At 41.1% G+C, this 20,627-nt stretch overlaps 1 protein-coding gene across 2 annotated transcripts in view; it reads right to left on the bottom strand.

The window, feature by feature from the left end:
* Positions 1-20,627, bottom strand: part of ptprub (protein tyrosine phosphatase receptor type Ub) — a 208,062-nt gene that overhangs the window by 21,653 nt on the left and 165,782 nt on the right. Inside the window, exons 14-21 of one of the 2 annotated variants that reach the window (XM_085422202.1) lie at positions 20,067-20,205; positions 19,086-19,109; positions 18,687-18,841; positions 17,882-18,069; positions 9,256-9,328; positions 9,076-9,152; positions 3,084-3,120; positions 2,105-2,202 (exon numbers count right to left, since the gene is read on the bottom strand). In XM_085422202.1, coding sequence (XP_085278328.1) covers positions 2,105-2,202; positions 3,084-3,120; positions 9,076-9,152; positions 9,256-9,328; positions 17,882-18,069; positions 18,687-18,841; positions 19,086-19,109; positions 20,067-20,205 — 791 coding nt within the window. The remainder of the gene's footprint in view (positions 1-2,104; positions 2,203-3,083; positions 3,121-9,075; positions 9,153-9,255; positions 9,329-17,881; positions 18,070-18,686; positions 18,842-19,085; positions 19,110-20,066; positions 20,206-20,627) is intronic. The other variant, XM_085422203.1, reaches the window with a different exon arrangement.

Here is a 20,627-nt window from a genome sequence, read left to right as displayed (position 1 = left end):
GTCTGACTGCAGCTTAAGACATTTAATAATTTACCCTTGAACCGTCATGCAGCTGTTTTTCTTAGATTTATAGTGTACATATTATTGATTAATGCAATCTGCACCACCCTTACACAATGTCAGGCTTTTTTTAACTAACCTCATTTTAGCTTTTCTTTTGTTGTTATCACTGTTGTATGTATCAATGTTTGAACTCTCCCATAATGACCCTTACTAGGTGCCTGTGGCACAACTTTGCTGTTAATTTATTGTTTATTGTAGACTATACTATGCTGCTGTAACACAGCAGCAGGCTAAATGAGGGATCAATAAAATAACCTCCCTGTCTAACTGGTTAGGAGGTAAATGAGACAATTATGATAGGATACAGTAAGTTGCTATCACCAAGCCAGATAAGCAGGGAAATATTCTCTTTTGGTGTTTTGCAGCATTAGCTTGGCATGAAATCGCACAATAAACTGCATGTGTGTTAAATACAGGCAGTTTAAATAAATCCACCAGAATCTTTAAATAAATCTACCAGAAGCAGATGGCTGGCTTAATGACATAAAAGGAAGGAAACAATTTGCCTGGTACTGTCCAAACAAAGGCTGAGTCACGACAGAGTAAAAATAGGACGGCAATGTCCTTGTGATTAGGAAAGAAAACAAAGCAAACAAGAATGGTGGCTGCACAAAGATTTCACTGAACCTTTGTTGCATTCAGTGACCTGTTACAACTTGTAACAGCGACCAACTGGTTGCCCAAAGGTTGAGCCGCAACACCCTCGACTTCTGACCAACCGCTTTCAATCACAAGGCAATTGCAGGGGTCACCGGGTGGGAGGCAACGTGTCTCCAAACACTCATTGTGCGAATTGAACTGACTGCAATCAATCTCAGATACATCGGTGAAAGTTTGCAGATAACTGGCATAGAATTTATAAATACAGACAGATTGCCAACATGTTGCAATCAATCTAAGTCAATCTGTGCTTCTCAGCAGTAGGGGATGAAATTCAGCTGATTGTATTCTGGTTACACGTCCAGATAATGATCTCTCTCTCTCTCTCTCTCTCCCAGGTAGAGCAGGTCCTCTACTAATCAGAAGGTTGGTGGTGCAATCCCTGGTTGCTCCAGGATATGCCAAATATCCTACGTCAAGACACTGACCCCTAGTTGGTCTTCGATTGTTTGTGATTGTCAGCAAGTTGTATAAAGCGCTTTGAGTGCTTAGGTAGAGCAGCAAAGTGCTATTTAAAGACCAGTCCATTTACCATATAAAAGCAAGGTTGTCAAGGATGTTATTCTCCACTTAAATCACCATCCAGCAGCAACTACCTATGTGTGGAGGAGTTTCTGTTTCAGTTATGAAGTTGTGACTCAATCTGAATGTAATTAACTGAATTTGTCTTTAATGTGACTTTCTGTGTATATTGGAGGGAACAGATTTGTATTTGTGTTGACGTATCACAGTTAATTGCCATATTAAAACAAATATACTGCATGTAATTGCCAACTTCCCCCCATTTATTTGCAAACTGAGCCTGCCATTTTATCGTCTTGACGCAGCAAAGCCACTTTGATGATGGCGAGTGACTGCCAGTGGTTGAAGCACTGGCCCCTGTCTCCAAAGCAACCATTTCAAAAGGGCAACGTTGCACTCGGCTCCAGTAGTTTTGTCTCCCGTGCGACTGTAGCGTAAGCTAACAAAGTCTGCAGGTCAGCACCTCTAAAACTAGTCATTTACCATACATTTAGTTTAATCTGTCCAAAAAGCTTCCAGTTCACCAGATATTATCTTTCTGCAGTACTCGTTTTTTTCCAGTCAGTGCTAACTCACCGCTGCCTGGAGCATGGCGCACAGAAATGAAAGTAGTGTTGATCTTCTCTTGTCCACTTTCATCAAAAGTGTTTAATTGCTCCTTTCACATGCTTGTGGTATCACATCATCAATAAACCATAACGGCCTTTAGGCTGGAGTTTCCATGCAGAGCAGGGTTGCAAACGCATAAAACGCCTTTCATATTGACACCAAAAAGTCCCCTCATGATAAATGTGGTCTTTTTCTGAACACTGATTGGTGACAGGGACGGGGGAGGAAAAGGAGAGTGTACATCACTTACCCTGCCAACCTCCACCAGCTTAGTGATCATGACGATGCTGAAGCAATTTTCCTGCCACACCATCCTCCAAAAATCATAGAGAGTCTCCTGCTTAGGACCTAGTGGGAATAGGGAAGAAATAACAGAGAAAGAGACAAAAACGGCAGCATCAAAGCCTGCCCTCTCAATAACGGAGTTTCTGCTGTGAAATTTTGTATTATTGCGACCTAAGTGTCCTTTCTCAGATGGCAGGGTACTGATCTTTCGAGATTGTGCCATCAATAAAGTTATTGGAAATTCCAGGCAGGCAGAAGTAAGAGGCAATGGGTGACAAAACAACAGCAGTAGCTGATGATGAAAGCCTGGGGGACTGCCAGTCACTCACCAGGATCTGAGCAGGAGACGTTTAGGAAGTGAAAAACAGCTTTAAAAACGGGGATCACGTAGGAAGAAAAAGCTCTGAAACAGGAAAGTGCAGCTGACATCTTCTTTCTTTCCTTTACGTTTCATCTGCCTCTATCTGTTTAACAGGAGGGAAAGGAGGTGCGGGCAGAGGATGAGCAGACCCTTAGGGATTCTGTGATAGGAGCTCCCTAGAAACTTGCTCCTCCTAAGAGGGAACGCTCATATTCCTGCAGATCCCAAGTGACCATCTGAAGCAAAAGTGCGTTTGAGCGACAGCAACTGAACTAAAGGTTCTCTGCGTGACAATGAACACATCGCTCCACATGTCACAGAGGCTAAGAAGCTATAATTAATGTGTTTAATTATTCAACTCTACTCATAATTTATTCAGTGACTTCCCTAACACAGGCTCCACGGTTTGATAGTCACACTATCACCTTTGAAATTGGCAGAGAGATGGTTTTGGCAAGGGACTGTGCATGAGTAGGATCGTTGGCTGGATCATCTTCAATTTATTAAACTTCAACAAAAGGTACTCGCTGTACTGAATTCCCGCACACACAATTACACACCACAGCCTTGCCGGGATACTCACCCTGAGTGGCGATGAAGTGGTTGGATCGATGGTAGCCCTGAAACAGAGAAGAGGGATGACATGCTGAGTAAGCGATCTGCACCATAGGCACAGCTGTATGGGTGTCTCTCTCTCTCTGTGCTTCCCTCTTCCTTCCCTTGTTCCCTACATTCCCCTCTGTAAAGCCTGGTTTCTGTCTAATTCGTCATTGCTGTCTAACCTATTGACGCCTCCAGACCGCCTCTTTACCCTCGTTGACTGCGCAGACACGTGACGAACAAGCGCCGTTTCTTGAAAAACTTCTGACATCCCTAAAATAAGCTATTTATTCAGCTTGTCAGGCTAGCTAAGCAAACAATGCCTAAAAAGATATGATAAAGAACCTACAGGTGTGCATTTCTAAATTTCAGGTGTCCGGTTTATTTAGCCATCTCTGCCTCGGAGTGCCTACTCATAAAAATAAATCAATTTTCGTTGGAGATGCTATATGCACTGGGCGACGAATTAGCAACCCAAGAGGAAATTTCATCCTGAAATTCTTCCACTTGTCACAAGCCATACAGCTGGATCCGTGTCTTGCACACGTTACAAATCAATGCACGACACCAGCAGTCTTCAAGAAGAAAATCAAAAGTACACAGCAAAGTTTTCTGAAAACCTTTATATCAAAGGATGTGACAACATTTGATATAGATGACAGACATTTTCATATGGCGAGTATGGGTTGAATATGAATGAACAATGAGATGTCACCTCTACAGCCTTGAGGGGGATAAACATGACAAAGACCACCTGAGGGACTTTGAAGCATAAACCCTTTTCAGGATGAGCAAACTGTTCAAAGGAGGTCCTCCTGGAAATAAGCACTGCTTAGCTAACCTTTTAAACGAAAGGAGACAACTGCCTTGAGATTGTATGAAAACATCAGCCAGAAAACTGCATAGATGGTTCCCTGTTTGCTGAGAGGAGCAGCTGGAATGATAATTGATGCTGCAATTACTTAACTTACAGGAGTCCGTGGAGGGGGAGAAGGCAGGTCAGGAATAATCTGAGAAGACTGCCAAGCCCACAGGCTCTCATCAAATCAGTATGATGAGGCAATCCATGTTGATAACACTATTTTTTTATCTTTTTGCAGAGGGCATCTTCGTAATATTTTGAGTCCATCCACATTGCTGACGGATTGCTAAACTGAATCGCATCCACTCAGATAAATGTGGACATGTTTGAAATGGAGATGGATGACCAGTGCTGTGAGGCCTGCTATCCACAATTTCTCAGGCCCTGGCCAAACTCTATCAGCATGAATGCCAAGCTTTCTCCATATGAGACGGTTGCCATAACAACCGAAGATCCTCCATCCAGAGAGAGGACACATCTCTTTGTGTTCATTTAAAATCATGAGCTAAAAAGGGCATTTCTTTTGCATTTGATTGGTTTAATGCGCACTAACCTGATACACCCTGACCTTTGAGCATTTGTGGATAGAGGACAGTGGAAAGAGTAAGGGGGAAGGGGGTAGAGGGAAAGGGGAAATAGAGCAATGGCAGGCAGAAGAACGAGCAGTTAAGTACTTACTTCCCTGTTAATCCGAATCTACAGGGTCCGAGGTCGAGGAAGTGAGGTGGGAAGTAGAAAAGAAGACATATAGGCTAGTTAATGAAAGAAGCTTTAGGAGGTATGGTTAGAGACAGCAGGGAAGCCTGCGTGTGCATAGGTGTTGATGAGAGAACAGCAAGAATTAGCTTCATCGTGTGTTAGCGCAATGACTTTGTGTGAATCAGTGACCTAAGGCCAATCCTGTTTGATCAACTCTCTTATCTCTCAGTTGTGTTTTTGTTCAAATTTGTGTTTTCTTTCCTTTTGAATTTGGCTTTAAAATTATGCAAACAGTATTTTCATTGCATCTCGCAAATTCAAAGCAGCTAGTAAGCTTATATTAGTACTCTGCTTATTTAGCATTTTGCTCTTGTTGGCAAATTCATGATGCACAGTTAAACAGGGCGGTAGTCCTGCAGTTATTCTGCATAACCAGATGATGTCTTCTTTATTCTGCATTTGCTTTAACTCATGCACTGCATATAACACTTAACAACGGAATGTGGTGTGTTAGTTACTTATTTAGCCACAAGATTTCGATACCACACTCAAAAATTCTTTTCATTTTTTAACTTTTAGTCTTTGGCAGTCAGTTCATGAACAAAGCCGAGTACAGCTGTGCTACCGATTTGCAATGAGGAAAAAAGAAAAGGAAAAAGCATTCTCCCGTTAGGCCGGAGCTAATTATGCTTAATATTTATCACTTTAAAGCTTATTGGTGCACGCCTTACCTAACAGGACTTTTGAAACCGTACAATCCAACCAGCGCACCGAGGTCTACGAACCAACTCCTCTTGGACATTCTGAGATCCAGACTTTGAAGCAGAGTCTTTTCAGTGGTGGCTCCTAATCTTTGGAATAACTTACCTTCTTACATAAGAGCTGCACAGTGTCTCTATCATTTGAAAACACTTTGAATAACCTATTTTTTCTCCCTTGCTTTTGGGTCTAGTTGAGCGAGGAATCTTATTTTTCATACAAAAACAGCCTTATTTACCTGTTTTATTTGACTTCTAGTGTGTTTAATTAGTGACTGTTCCATAAAGTGTATATTTTATATAGCTTTTACAGCACTCTGGTTAACTGAGGCTGTTCAAATTAAGCTACAGAAATAACCTAATTTGACTCTACAGCAGTCTCAGTTTCTTGTGTGCCCCTTGGGACAATTTTCAACCACCACCCGCGACAGACCATTTCTAGAAAACAGACAACTATACCATTGTAAGAGAGATATTTTCAAATGCAAACAAGATTGGTTCATACTTTATTTCTTAGGCTTGATCATTAAAAAAGCTTTATTTGTGGGAAGTGAATGGGCTGAGCCAGAACCAAAACAACAAGAACAATAAAAAAAGTGTCATGATTCACAGCAAGCGAGTAGTTTTCATTTAAATTAGCCCATATTGAAGTTTTCCTTTATACAGTCGAGCTTACAACAGAACTGAAAATGACTCAAGTAATATCAAATAAGGGCTTCCTCTAATTTCACTGTAATATACACACTAAAAACCTTTTTACAGATTTAAATTCATAAAATCTCACTGAGGCACAAAGGCAGACTTAGTATGATTTATTAAGATTTAAACACTAAAAAAGCATGTTTGCTTTAGTTAGAATATGTGATGACTAAGTTCAGTTTGATCAGACCTTGTAAAAGCCTGCGAGTGTTGCTATCAAGGTGCTGTCCACTGTTTGGTAAGTGTGAACATTGCACAACGTGCACATGCACGACGCTACTATCCGTGCCAGAGTTCATTACCAGGAGGCAGTCTTGAGTCCAGATGAAAGCTAGAAAGTCATTCAGACATGCACTCCCGTCCTGTTAATCTGAAAGCGTCTGATCGTGTCATCGTCATATCCAAATGGAAACCCTGGACCTCACATCACATCACCAGATAGGTACTATAAGATTATGACTACATCTTTATAAATTGCTCAGATCGTCACAGAATCCTTGTAAAAGTATAAACAGCATGAACTTAAAAACATTTTTTCTTTTCATTCAGAAATAATACTCGTTTACCAGCACGATGCACTCGTTGCCTTAATGTTTGAATGTAAGACAGCCTTGCACATGCTGAAGCCATAAGAAACAGTAACATAAAGGGGAATTAGATCTTTATAACACAATGCTGTCACTTTAACAGGCAGATAAAGCCCAAAAGTGTAACATATCCCATGTCTGAAAAGGAGTTGTACTGCTTTTAAGGATTTAACATTACACCACTGTCTGTCACTTTTTCAAACAACAACAAAGGCCCTCTCTGCACTGCCTGTCACTACAGAATTGCATATGCATGCATATCTCAACACTGGCATGACAGATGAGTGTCCTCCTTGTCTGCGTATCCCAGCTAGCCATACTCGTAGGATTTGGCGCACATTGTTGGCTGCGTATGCAATCGTCATGAGGATGGGAAGAGAGGGTTAATCACACGAAGCGCAGTGTAATCATAGTTAATCCTGAAGCACCCGCAGATTCAGCTTTTGCTAATCTCCTATTGATTAACTTATCACCTTTTTTTCTGCGTGAACACTGCCCAACAACACTGTGTGAAAAGCAAGTGAACAGATTTAAATTTGGACGAAAAAAGTAGAAATTTAAAGCAAAAACTGAGAAAATCTTTGTATTTTTAGGGCCTTCTTATGCATAGAACAACAAGATATTACTGCTATTTGTTATTTACAATATTTACATAGATTAACCCAGCATGGATAAAGAGTGTAATGGTGTAAGAGTATCTTCCTGAAGTGGGAGGAGCCTGTTGAGCCCAGTTATGAGGTGAGCCCATGGAGACATTAGGTTCAATTTCTTTGCTGGGTAAATGTCATCTGTTTTAGAGTTTAAGAATTTAAATAAATATTGTAAATGTGTGTTTGTTTACTGTCACGAACACCCCAAAACTCTTGATGCAGATAAAATGCAAAGTAGCAACAGCCATTAAGCACTGCTCTGCTCTCTCTGGTCTGCAAATGCTACAAGAAGCTGGTTCAGATATGCAAAGTTCTGTACACATCAGAAAGAAAATGCAAATAACCAGTCATTAAGCGACAAAGAGAGAAAACAGAGATCCAGCACTTTGTCCCCTCTGCTCTGAAAGCACGATAATGTTTCAGAGGGAGGAAAAACTTTTCCATTTAACCTCTGGTGAAATAATCACAGGCTGTCCAAAATATGCTCCACTGCGGCTGAGTACTTACAATTCATCTCGCTGGGTCAGGGAGTAACATCACTGACACTGACACTGTAGTGGCTGCTGAGTGGTGTTTTCCCTCTAATGCCCGCATGTCTGTGCCCTCAACGCTAATGGAGACCCTCACAATAACTACAGCCTAACAGCAGGCCAGGTTTTTAATGCCCTCTCATTGTAATGAACTCTCTAAAAGCATCTCACCACTGGCCTTTCTGTACAGAGTGTCAAACATTTAATGATACGATTTGGCCAAAAGGTAGAATTCACCCAAAATCAAGTCAATGTGAGGAACTAAAAATGACATAATTTGTCTTTAATGTATATCTTTTATAAATGTCTGGCAGACTGTTATCCTAAAAAAAGAAGAATTATTTAAACTCTAACCATCCTCAAATGGAGTTGGGTGTACATAAGCACTTCTCTCTTTTATTCTTTTGTTTTACAGTCTGCCATACTTACAGTAGTCCCACTGAGAGGTGTGCAAAATAAATTTTGCAAGATCCAGATTGCCAGACTTCCCTTGACATTTCTCAAACGAACAGCAGTGTCACAACTATGACAGAGGATTCACAGGGAAACTGAAACACAAGTTTCTGCTTTTTTCCCCCACATTCCTGGTTAAATCATTTATTAATAACTAACTGCTGCCTTCTAAGCACACGCACTTCTGTTTTCTCAGTAAAAAATATAGCCTCGGCTAGCTGTAATGAATGACAACACATATGAATGGGACACGTTAGCAACATACACATGTATTTCATATGATAAGTGAGAAATGTTGACTGCATGTGGTGTGACAGGAGGTGAACAGTGGAAAGGATCATCTCTGCTCGGCCCATCCAGAGATTGAATGACGACAGGGACGTCTATTTAATTTAGGGGGATTTGTAGCATCGTACAGAAAGGTTCATCTACTCTGCAAAGCATTAAATATATTTATCCTGTTCTGTTTTAATAAAAGTGATGGCACAGGTAAGTCTGGGTCAGGGATCCAATGTGGCAATTGACAACCATGGCATTTGGCAAAACACTGGCGGGAACGGTGTCTGATTGGATGAAAGCCTCCAGGTGAAAGTGGGGCAGCAGACTGGTGGGCTTACAGGAATGACAGAGATGGACTGAGGCTTTGCAGAGTGTGAGAGATAGAGACTCGGCAGAGGCTATTTGTGTCCCATATTGAACCAAGACAGGAAAAAACAGAAAAGCAGCATCAGACTTACGTCAATGTAGTTTGCGTTAATGTAGTCTGAGTTGGGGTCTCCCAACAGAGGGTGGAGCTTCACTCTGTGTCGATCATCTGAGGGAGATAAAAATAAAAGAGCAAAGAAATATTGAAAATACAACTGTCACAACATTTTCTGTGTTTTTATTGATTTTCTAAACATTTTCTGATTACTTACATCCCAGCAAGGTGTCATGCCTCCCTTTTGTTTTGTCTTTTTTCTTTGTGCAGTCCCAGCCATCAAAGAAGCTCTGCGGATGAAGACGACACTTGTTGAAGATTTCAAGAGCAAAATCAAACACCTCCTAATCACAGTTTTCTCATGTTTTTCCAAGACGAAAAGGAAGATTGCATCTTGCGGTCAACAAGGAGCAGCAGCTTAGATCGAGAGCTCCTGTACACTAGGAAGTTTGGGGTTTTATGCATTATATGTAATTAAAGAAAAGATCTGTGTTAGCCGCAGATAGTCCTCGTCTGATCCCAGAGCCCTAATAAGTCACGGACCCCCCATTTGCAGCTAATCTTGTTAAAGCCCTCAGCAATTTAGAACTGGGTTTAAAGCTTTTGTGTCAATGAAAGTATCAAGAGGCAAACCAAAATAATCCAAGAATTAATTTTTTTTCCCCACAGAGAAATAATGTCATTTACATACAGTTCAGAGTGTCAGAGATACATTCATCTGAAACTAATGAACACATTTAAATGTCAAGCTTCAGCTTTAATTAAAGCAGGTGAATTATGTACTGCGTATTAAAGAATACAACATGCCCAGAGATTAGAAATCAAAAGCAATTTGTCAGATAAACACAAAATCAAACACTATCATCATATCTATCATCTTGTGTGTTTGCCATCTTGTTCCGTTTATGTAATTCAGGATGGCGGGGGGGTGGAGCCTATCCCAGCAGCGACAGAGAAAGAGGCAGGGTACACCCTGGGTAGGTTACACAGAGAGAGCGAGACAACCATTCACACTCACGTTCACATACTAAGAATCCCGTTAAACTAACCCCACTAACTGCATGTGTTTGTACTGTGGGATGAAGCACCCGAATGATCCCACACAGACATGGGGAGAATATCCTAACATCACACATATAGGCTCCGGCCAGATGGACCTTGCGCATTTGCTTCTAAATAATCCCAAATAAGAGAAAATAACTCCGCCACAGGCAATGTGGTGCATGAAGACGCTCGTGTTTTTGATTACTAGTGAATTAAAAAAATACCAATCGTTTCCTTAGAATTAAAGGTGACCATAACACGATGGAAATGCTTCCATGAAATGCGTGGGACTGTAAACAACAATACATGCTGTCGTCATGGCTACAGCTACTAATGGTTCTGATAATGCAGGAACCGCAGGTACTGCTGAAAGCAGTCCATATGAAGCTTGGAGAGTTTTTTTTTAAAAAAACACGTGACCCTGACCTCGAGCACAGTTCAGAGCCATTAGGTGATTACTGTGTGTAAGGTTGATTACATTCTGACCAGTACTGCGGAGCAGGAATTGTAAACGGATGGATGGATAAGCTCATCGGTCCAGCTGGATGAGATAAAAAAAATTTCACATTTGAGAATGTCCCCGAGAAGCAGAATTAATAAAATAAAAAAATATGACTAAAAAGGTAAGACAATAAGACAACTGCTTACTTTACAGAACCAAAATCAATCAGCTTTAGGTCATGCTAAGTGCTAAAGAACACACTTGCATCTTTTTGTTCTTGGCTTTAGAAAGTAAGCTACGTGTGTTTCTGTAATAGTGCAGAATACTTTATTTATTTATATATTTATGTATCTCTTTTTCTTTTTAAAGAAAGCATAAGAAATGAAGAGGAGCTAGCTTGTTTTGGGACTACAAGTAGTCCATTTTCATTTGTGTGAGTGAACCTCCAGCCTAGCTTGGTTATCAAAAGCACATTTACAACTCCATCAGTGTGGATGTTATTGCTTTTTAACCAAGAGCGTGCCTTTTAACCCTCAGGTCATTAGCAAAGTAACATGGCTATTAAGAGCACACGAGACACCTTTAACAGGCTTTCTTGTTTCTCTTTTACAATCCTGAGAAAAACAAAAATAACTTACTTGCTATGTGAGATAGAAATTGCCACATAAATCCACTTCACATTGCTGGTTACTGCTGTGCGACATACTGGCTGTTTGTGTACCTGCAGTTTACCAATCACAGTGTGAAAGCAGACAAACTGTCTACCACCTGCTTCATGGATGGCTTCTTAGTCATACTTTAACACATCTCATTCACCGTTATCTGCCTGCCTGCATGGATGCACCAGCAAGCATTTACTCGCCCAAGTTGTCATAAGTCACTCAGTGGCTAAATTAAGCTTGCAAACAGCTCCCTCAGATCTGTGAATAAAAATACGCACACACCAGTGTACCCCCAGTGGTTTGCAGCCACTTGGGGAATTTTGTGAAACTCTGCCCAAGTCTGCATGCTGAGCAGGGGATTACAATGCAGTTCCCCCCACAGAGAGCCAAGAACCAGCCAAATCCTGCCTAGGATTACACCCTCCTCCCTACTTTTTCCTCCTCTTTTCACACACTTCATTTCTGGGTCTGTCTTTCCCTCTGAATCACTTGTTCTTGTAACCAACCATTTCTCTCTCTGTCCACCTTTTCCTTTACTCCCTCCCTTATTTTATTGACACTACACCTCTGAGCTCTCTCTGCTTGTGTGAGTGCTCTGCTTCCTCTCCTGCTGCCTCAAGAGAGAAGCAGGAAAGTAAAGAAGAAGAAAAAATACAGGAAAAACTGTGAGAGAATGGCAGAACAGTGAAGGAGAGAAAAACAACTCAGGCTTACGAAGGACTGATTAGAAACCATCGCTGGCAAAGATCAGTGGGTGGGTAAGTCAAGAGGATTACATCATTTATTTGTTAAATTATTACACTTATAAATCAATTTTTTTAATTTTAACATAGCGATGTTGTATCAGTGTCTCAGTAGATTTTATGACAGTAACAATCCAGTGGCAGACTTACTGTGCTGGATTAATCTTTGTGTCACTTTGACCCATTAATTTTTCAACCGCATAATTTTAAGATGACAATGAGTGAATTGTGGATCTCTCTGTGATGACTTTCACAATAATCCCCCCCAAACACACACACACACACACACACACACACACACACACACACACACACACACACACACAGAGCCAAAATCCAATCAGAAATCTTATCTGCTAGAAAATATTCTACTAGAAAACAGCAGAATTAACAAGCTCGACCAATGTTTGTTTAAAAAAAAAATTTAAAGACAGGAAAAAAAACACCAGCTGCCTATTTTTTTTTTCTTTAAACAAACATAATAATTTGGTAGCCCCAGCTGCAACTAAACATCAAATCAGTGTTTGAATGCGTCCATCATTCTTTCTAACCTCAGCCTCAGGGTGCAAAGAGGTATAATGAAAGTTTTGAATTCTCCAGAAAAGCTCTGCCGCTGTTTACTTGTACGTTTCTGCGGTGGGAATACGACGGCGGTGACAGAAACCGCCACACGTATAAGCCCTTTTTACAGCTCACTGTAAATTCTTGATCAGTGTTTTTACAGAGCGCAGGTACTCCGCAGGGAAATAAAAACCTATGCCTGCCGAGGGAGTGTAATATGATACTCCTCATCATTTTCCTTCATAATAGAGAGAGACACTCCATAAAAACACATACTCTTAGCACAGAGGGGGGAAAAAAAACACAAACACACACACAAAGAGGTGTGTATTGATTTTTTGAGTGGAGTGTGTTTTGCCCGTGAGGGACAGTTTAATGAGTCTACAAGCAGAGTTCCAGAGGCGGAAACCATGAACCAGAGACAAAAGTTGTTTTCTCCCTCTCTTTTTTTTTTTGCAAATGTTTCAGGCCGCGGGTGACAGAGATGGACTTCTCCTCAGGTTGTGAGCTCAACGTTCTGCCACAATTGTTCCATCGGGGAGAGGCATTCAGAGTTTTGGGCCCTTCGTTAGATGGCAAAGATAGAGACAGCAAAGCACAGCTAGAGGAGAAGGATATGTAATGTAAAATGTAAAAAAATGAATAAATAAATAAAACAGCAGAGATAGAAACGGGCTCGTTATTGGTAAGACTGTGTATTATTATCATCATAATAGTTCAAAGAAAACAGGGCATTTGATCTCAGCGACACATGAGTTTTGAACTCGTTACACCATGAGGAATATTGGCTGACCCTTGATATCACTGGACACAAAAACCTAATAACCCCTACACACTACATTACAGGATAACTGGTGATTTGTACATTTCCTTGTGTTAACAAATCCCATTGAAAGATGAGAACCGCAACTTGAATCGTACTGGCTGTGTCCAAAGCTGGATTTAGCTTATGCCCCTTGGGGCCAGAGCTCCAGAAGAAGACATGTCACCCAGTGCAACATGTGACTCAATAATGAGTTCGTAAAAGTTTCTGGACAATAATGGGACACAAAGCTGTAAGACACACTAAACCAGGCTCTGGATGTATGTTAAGTCAAATACATTTGTAGCTAGTTTTCATCTCTTCAATAAGAAAAATATAGAAAATTACCATTGTTATAATGTAAGGACCCTCAGCTGCACATTATGGAGCATTGCCATGTTTGAGCTGTGACGGGGTCGAGACTTCTGGCTTCCAAATAATTACACACACTCTATATTTTCATGACAATTACAAGAAATCAAATGAGCCAAACTGTGCCCGTCGCTAACAGCAAGTGCAAATCCACACGTTGTATTGTTAGATGTGCTCCAACAGAAAACATATACCGGGCATCACTAATGACAGTATTGATCTAGGCATCACAGTCTAATGATTACTTCTGAGAATAACAGAGCAGTGGGAGATAAATACTATCATAAATACTACACAACAGGGAGACTGTTATTTGGAGGCTTGAGTGACTGGGTGGCAAGAGCTCTCTTTTCTCAATTGTCTCCCTCTCACACAAAACGATCCCAGACAGCCCCTTCCTGTCCTCGCCGCCAAAAAAAAAATCTGCCAGCAGTGGACGATGAGGCTCACTCGAGCTAGAGATGTTTAACCTCAAGACTGAGGTCATCTCTAGGGCCCAGATGAGGATAATTATTCATATGCACAACAACAGTGTGATCCAAAAGCCTCTTTAACCTTGGTAATTAATTTCAGTGTGGGATAAGGAGGGCGGATGATGTGGAGGATTTCAGATTGATGGTGTCCCACTTTCAACATTCAGGCTATATGGCCTCTTTACGCTCACAGTTATCTTCCACTGAGGCTGTGGCTAGAGTGCCCTGACACAAGTCCAGGTGTCTGTTGGGATTTTGTATCATTTATGATTGTGAGTGCATGAAATATATTAATTTGCCTTTACTGAATTAGTACAATCAAATGTCAGGAGTAAAACATACAAAACCAGCTTTAAATAAAACAGGGAGGAGAAACTGCTGTAAAACTGACCTTGTGGCTTTAACTGGACCCAGACTTCAGCAGCCTTCAGCATGAGTATATCATTTGTTGGGAGGAGTTAAACAATGCTAACATGGTGCAAATTAAGCCAAACACATATTTGGAAACGATTTCAATTCACTTTCATAACACAGCAACAGTTGCCTCAAGGTAAAAACGCAGTAGAGAGAAAACCCCAACAATCAGACGACCCTTATTAGCAAGCACTTGGCGACAGTGGGAAGAAAAAACTCACATCTAACAGGAAATAAACAAATATCTCTTCTCCTGCTGTAAAAATAAAAACAAAACAACAACACACAGAACCTGAACCACAGGCAGCAACAACCCTTGCTTGCTTGTGCGAAAATAAGGGTACGTATACAAGCTGTCAACATAATCTAATAAGTCACTGATATAATTCCAGGTGACATAAAGGTTATTTTCTGCAAGTGTGAATGCATGTGTACTTTAAAATCAATCTCCTTTTTTAGCCTTGGGCACAAAAACAAACAAATAAAACGGAGAAATACCGATCCACAACATGAAATCACAGCCTATAGGCTTTCTTACTATTCTGAAATTTCCAGTTTCTTTGGACACTTTACCAAATATCACATGGACTGGTGAAGTCATGGTGGACTGAATATCTGACCCAATTGAAAATTGCTGTTTTCCACCCCATCACCACAGTAGACGGCTCACACTTTTGGGTCAATCCAGTTTAAAAATCAGTCACTTCTGAGAAATGTTCTCACCTGACTCATGAATCATGGCTAAAAGATGAGGCTGGTGTCAAAATGTGGGTACAAAGGAGAGCTTTTATGAGTTTGTTTAAGACAGGCACCTATCCCACATTGTTATATAATCCAAAATTCATTTTCTGAAGCTTTTCCCAGAAATGCATAAAATATCCAGGAAACCAATGCTTGTTGAAGAGCATCAAATAGGTGCAGTTTTGCTATGGAAACAGTGATGATCAAATGGAACTGATGCTAAAAGTGGATGGGTGATCGCTTTAGATCATGAACTTTGGAGTGAGCAAAATAAATACAACTGATTTGGTTGCATTTTTCATCCAGGAATATCATATGAGGTACTCGGAAATGCTAGAAAAAATAAGACAACTTAATATGTACCAAATTTAAGCCCATCCCCATGAACTTACACAGCCTCTAGTTCAGAAAATTCAAAACTGACATAGTGTGAAGACAAAACTTTACGTGGCTTCACCACATATGGTAATATTATTGCACAAAAACAGCTGATTCTGCAGGGTCAGGGGGGAGGCACTTCTGCGATGCAATGATCCTTTTCTGTGGAATAAATCAAATTTATATCATCATCTCATCTCACATCTGTTTCTTTCTTTCCACTGGGTACCACTCCAGTCAGATCCCAAGTGGACTAAAAAGGGAACTAGAAGATAACAAAGTGTATAAGAAAGAACAAGTGCAATTCCTTGGTGTTTGAAGCTTTTTGTATGCGCATTCAAAAGCAAGCACAATTCCACCCTTCCTCCTAACAATGTTGGCAATTAAAGTCAAGCATTCCTGCTGAGGGGGAGCCTCAGGACAGAACTAGGACATGTCTAAGAAGTAATGCTTTCCATCTGCCACTGAAACATCTGCAGAACCCTCAGAAGAAAAAGCCTTTAACTACTAGGTGTTACAAGTTGGGATGTAACACCGTAACACTACAGAAAATGCAAGAATAATATTTAGTAATACTAATTATGATAACATCACTATCAGCCAAGTTCTCCGAGCTGTTGGAGATAACTTGGCAAATATCATTTTAGTAAGTAATTTAAGGGAAAGGTGTATTTTCACCTGTCATCTTTAAAAGGTATGATAATGATATATTTAAACTTTTTATTTATAGGAAGGGAAGGAACCACAATTAAATTGGGCGATCAATGTGCCCCTAAGAAGAGAAGACCAAATACAAGGTAAAATCAACAAGTGCACCTATATCTACTAAATTCAAGGTCATCTTCTCCTGTACCTTGAACCAATTTCAGTGGAACTTCTATTTTTAGACTGCGCTCTGAAAGTCCCGTCATGACCGCTTGCACTTGTGCCTCTGGAATCTGGCTGGCACATGCCACAGCTCAGGTCATTTCCATTGAACGTTCGCCTCAGGACGTTACAGCAGAACTTCGCTGACCCCAGGGTGCAAATTCATTAAGCACAGCCCCGTGACTGAAAATAAAAAATAGATAAATACATAAAAGCATACCTCCCCATTGCTAGCCTCCAATGTCACCGAAGGGGTTGGAAACTCTGGACTAAACAACTTGAAAATTGCTGTTTGTTTTCTGGATTGTGCTTCCTCCTAATGCTCCTCGATACAAAAGTCCGATCAGTTTGTCACAGAAGTGAATATTTGCTCCCCGACCTCCTCTGAATAATTGTAAAGCACCGATGCATTTGGCCCGAAAGTGGGTAATGTGAAAATGGACGCAGCTCTAGAATCGGTCCAAGTTTGGATGAGAGAGTGATCTTGAAGTGAGGACTGGACAGAAATGTGGTACTTTTAGGCAAAATTTCACAATATCATGATCACACCCAACAAGTATAAATTATGGAACTGAACCAAACAAGCACCTGAAGTACAAAATGTTAACTATCTCACAATATTAAAAATAACAAAACAAGCTCATCTCCATCTGTGTTTTCGTATATTTCCTCCCTGTAGCATCACTTTTAACAACTTTAACCAATAAAAAAAGCTTTCAAGAGTCAGCAGAATGAAAGAGAGCAGATTCGGCTACACTTTGAGTGAAATTGTAGCAGCAACCATTGAAATCCATTAAATACGACAGCAGTGGTTTAGTGACACCTTCAGCTCGCAGTTCTGATAGCTCATTATTGCCTTTCATAGGCAGAATAGCCCCATCTTTTAGCATTAACATAGCTGAAACTCAAACTTCATGCTGGGTTCATTGAAAAAACATTGCTCTCTGAAGTTTTGGCTCGCGCTTTCTTCTTTGGGAAAGGCAAACACGTTTTCATACAAGTAAAGGACAACAATATTAAGGACAACTCCTCTCACTGACATCAACTAGCCAAAGAAGTAAAGGATACAGATGCGATCCAAGCCTGAGCTTTTGGCTCACAGCAACTACTTGCATAGACTTTGACCTCATTATTTGAAACTTTGGCCATCTACCATTGCAACAGCACATATAAGACAGTAGGAAAAGTGTTATAGCTCCATTTTAAATAACTCAGCATGAGTGCACCAGCACCCATTCTTTATACCGCTGTTCATTTAATGTTGCCAGAGTGCAGGACTAATAGCTGTCTATGCTCTCTTATAATGTCACAGCGTTAAACAGGAGTACAACGGCGCCCTTTCACCTCATATTCCTGTTTAAAGCCGTAGCCCTCGGCGGTCTTCATCTGGTTAATGTGCTGGAGGAGGTCGGCCACTCTGACGGCAGGGTGGAGCTGTCCCGTGTGGTAGGGGGAACCTTTACGTCCACACTGGTGCCTCGGGGAGCCTCCCAGCAGGCTGCTGGCCTCATTCACTGAACTTCGAGCATCACCTGAGCGACGCACACAGACACATTCACAGTTTGAGTGAGCTGAAACATTAATGACTCAGACACATCACGGCTTGAAACATTTATCGTTTTTTCTAACACTTGCGTGTCACGTTTATACTGGTGTGAATGTGTTAGCGGCACAGAAAGGCACTTTACAGGCCGATACATGACAAATACACGTCAGGCATGAAGTTTTGAATGGAGTTTGTCTCGATACAGATGTCTTCGTAATAGATCTTATGCTGATGCGTCGGCAACTCATTCTCAGAAAGAGTGTGAAGCAGACAAGAATCTCGAGCATCTTTAGGATAAACACATCCATCTTTCCTCCTCTGTGATGCTGACAACATTAGAAAGCACAAAACTGACAAGAATCACAAATCATTTTTTTATTTTATTTGCCATCTAGTGAGATTCTGTGTTTCTGTGTTGGCTTCAGGCGGTACTAGCTGACATGAAATCATACTGAAGGAGATTTTTCACATGTTGCAATTGATTGAAATATTTATGGAGCAATCGAGCAACGGCCAAAAAGATTACAAAGTGAGGGATGATGCATGTCAGATTCGGGGCTATGCAAAGCTTGCATGAGTGTCACAGCGGTGCACTTCTCTTACTTCGTGTGCCGCAAGTGTGTGAATCCATGAAGGAAAGAGCCATTCTTTCATCCTCCTGCAGGGTGCTCTGGTCTGTGAAACTGCGCTCCATAGAGCCCATATGGCTCTTCTCCTGGCGGTAGGTAATTGGCGTCTTATTCATGTTCCCTGGTTTCCTGTTAACGGATAGAGAAAACAATCAAGAGGCAATCAATATTAAGAAGAGATTGCCACAAGAGTCTCTGCAGTTATGTTTAGGTAGGAAAAAAAAAAAAAGCTTGTACACTTTTGATCTGCTGAGAGAAGAAAAAAAAAAGAGTGGTACACTCTTGTAACTCATGATTGACAGCCAGCAAGCGCACATGCACGTGTATGATGGATCACAAAACGATGGAAAAGCAAAGAGGTGGAGTCACTTACGGATAATAAGAGTAGTAGTCCCTTCTGGCAAGAGTGCAGGAGAAGAAGGGAAAAAAATAAAAATCAAGAGAAAGAAGAGATGTAAGATGAAAGCAATGTCAGCTAAGGGCAGAGCGCATTGATTACAGTGAAAATGAAAACCGTCCTCTCATGAGTTTAGCTGCCCAGGCGGCCATATGACACATGCGAGCGGATCAAGCAGGTGCTGACAGACTAAACCACAGCCGGGCAGAAAAATGTGTGTTTCTTTCAATCGAATACGTCTCAGTGTTACACTTCAAGGACTAGACCACGCGGCTTCCTGTCACAGCAAATTTAATAATCAATTCCCTAAAAGTGAAATTCATGGTGGCTTAGGAGAGCAACGCGGGCTAATGTGCAGACTAGAAGTGACTTCCACAATCAAGATTATTCACCATTACCCTGAACGCTGTGTCAGCAATTTAAACACCGATTGCTGGAGCCTCTGACTAACTCCTATTTTGGCTGGCTCTTTAGAATTCAATTTATCTTAAACAGGCGAGGGCGTCGAAGCCCGATTTGAGACTTTAGCTGCCGCTAAATAAATGCGGAGCCAGAGGTGTCGATGATTTACTGTAGACCTGCGGGATCATTGACTAATAATCTCTAAAAGCACACCTTTTCCCTCCCAATTACCATCTCATTTAAGGGTCAGGCATCTGTTTGGTGTGTAATTAAGTGGCTAATTGAATTGCATCCGCCTTTAATTAAATACTTCACACTCAGGCTCTGCAGATGCGAGTTGTTTGGTCCCTCTGGTGCGATATAAGAAAAAGAAAAACAACGCCACGCCAGCTGTTTGCCCATCTTTTGGAAAGCGTGACCTTTGCAAAAGTCTAGCAAAGAGTAAAAGCCGATCACCGAGCTGCCGGAGAATAAAGCGTAAAAGGTAAAACTATGCGGGGTGATTAAGCACAATGACGCATGTTGTGTTCACAACGTCTATGGAAAGTTGTTTACCCTTTCTTGATGATGATAATGACAGCGCCCAGAAGGAGGATGAGCACTACCAGGCCTCCGGCGCACACACCGAGGATCAGCCCCATCTCCTCGGAGTGCTGCGACACCTCCAAAGCCTTGCGATGATCTTTACAGGCCGCTACACGAGGGAAGACAGAAGAGCCACATTAAAAAGGCAGAATGCAAACATAGAACTTAAAGGAATAAAGGGCAAAAAGGATTCAACAGAGGTAGGAAAGCTGAATTTTGTCATCCTGTCACACTACCTATCATAACCACTGCTAAGAGATCCACTGATCTGATCTGAGGCATTTTCAAAAAAATAGACAGAAATGAAAAATGTATGCAAATGAAGAGGTGACACTTTGAACAGTGATTGTCCACACTGTCCAAACAGATACAAGTGACGTGCAAAATAAGCAGACTCGCTCCCACACGGAATGATTTTCTGTGATCATTTCAGACAGTTAAAGATATATGTCGCTACTATGACTACCATGATCTTTTTAAGCAGGTTTGTATGAATTGGTAAATTTTACAAGGCTCCAGATTTGGGAGAGT

This window comes from Rhamphochromis longiceps, linkage group LG11 (assembly GCF_057381845.1).
Source record: "Rhamphochromis longiceps isolate RC_006_pf linkage group LG11, R_longiceps_female_GT1.1, whole genome shotgun sequence".
Taxonomy (NCBI): domain Eukaryota; kingdom Metazoa; phylum Chordata; class Actinopteri; order Cichliformes; family Cichlidae; genus Rhamphochromis; species Rhamphochromis longiceps.
This window is presented reverse-complemented; position numbering and strand designations above follow the sequence as displayed.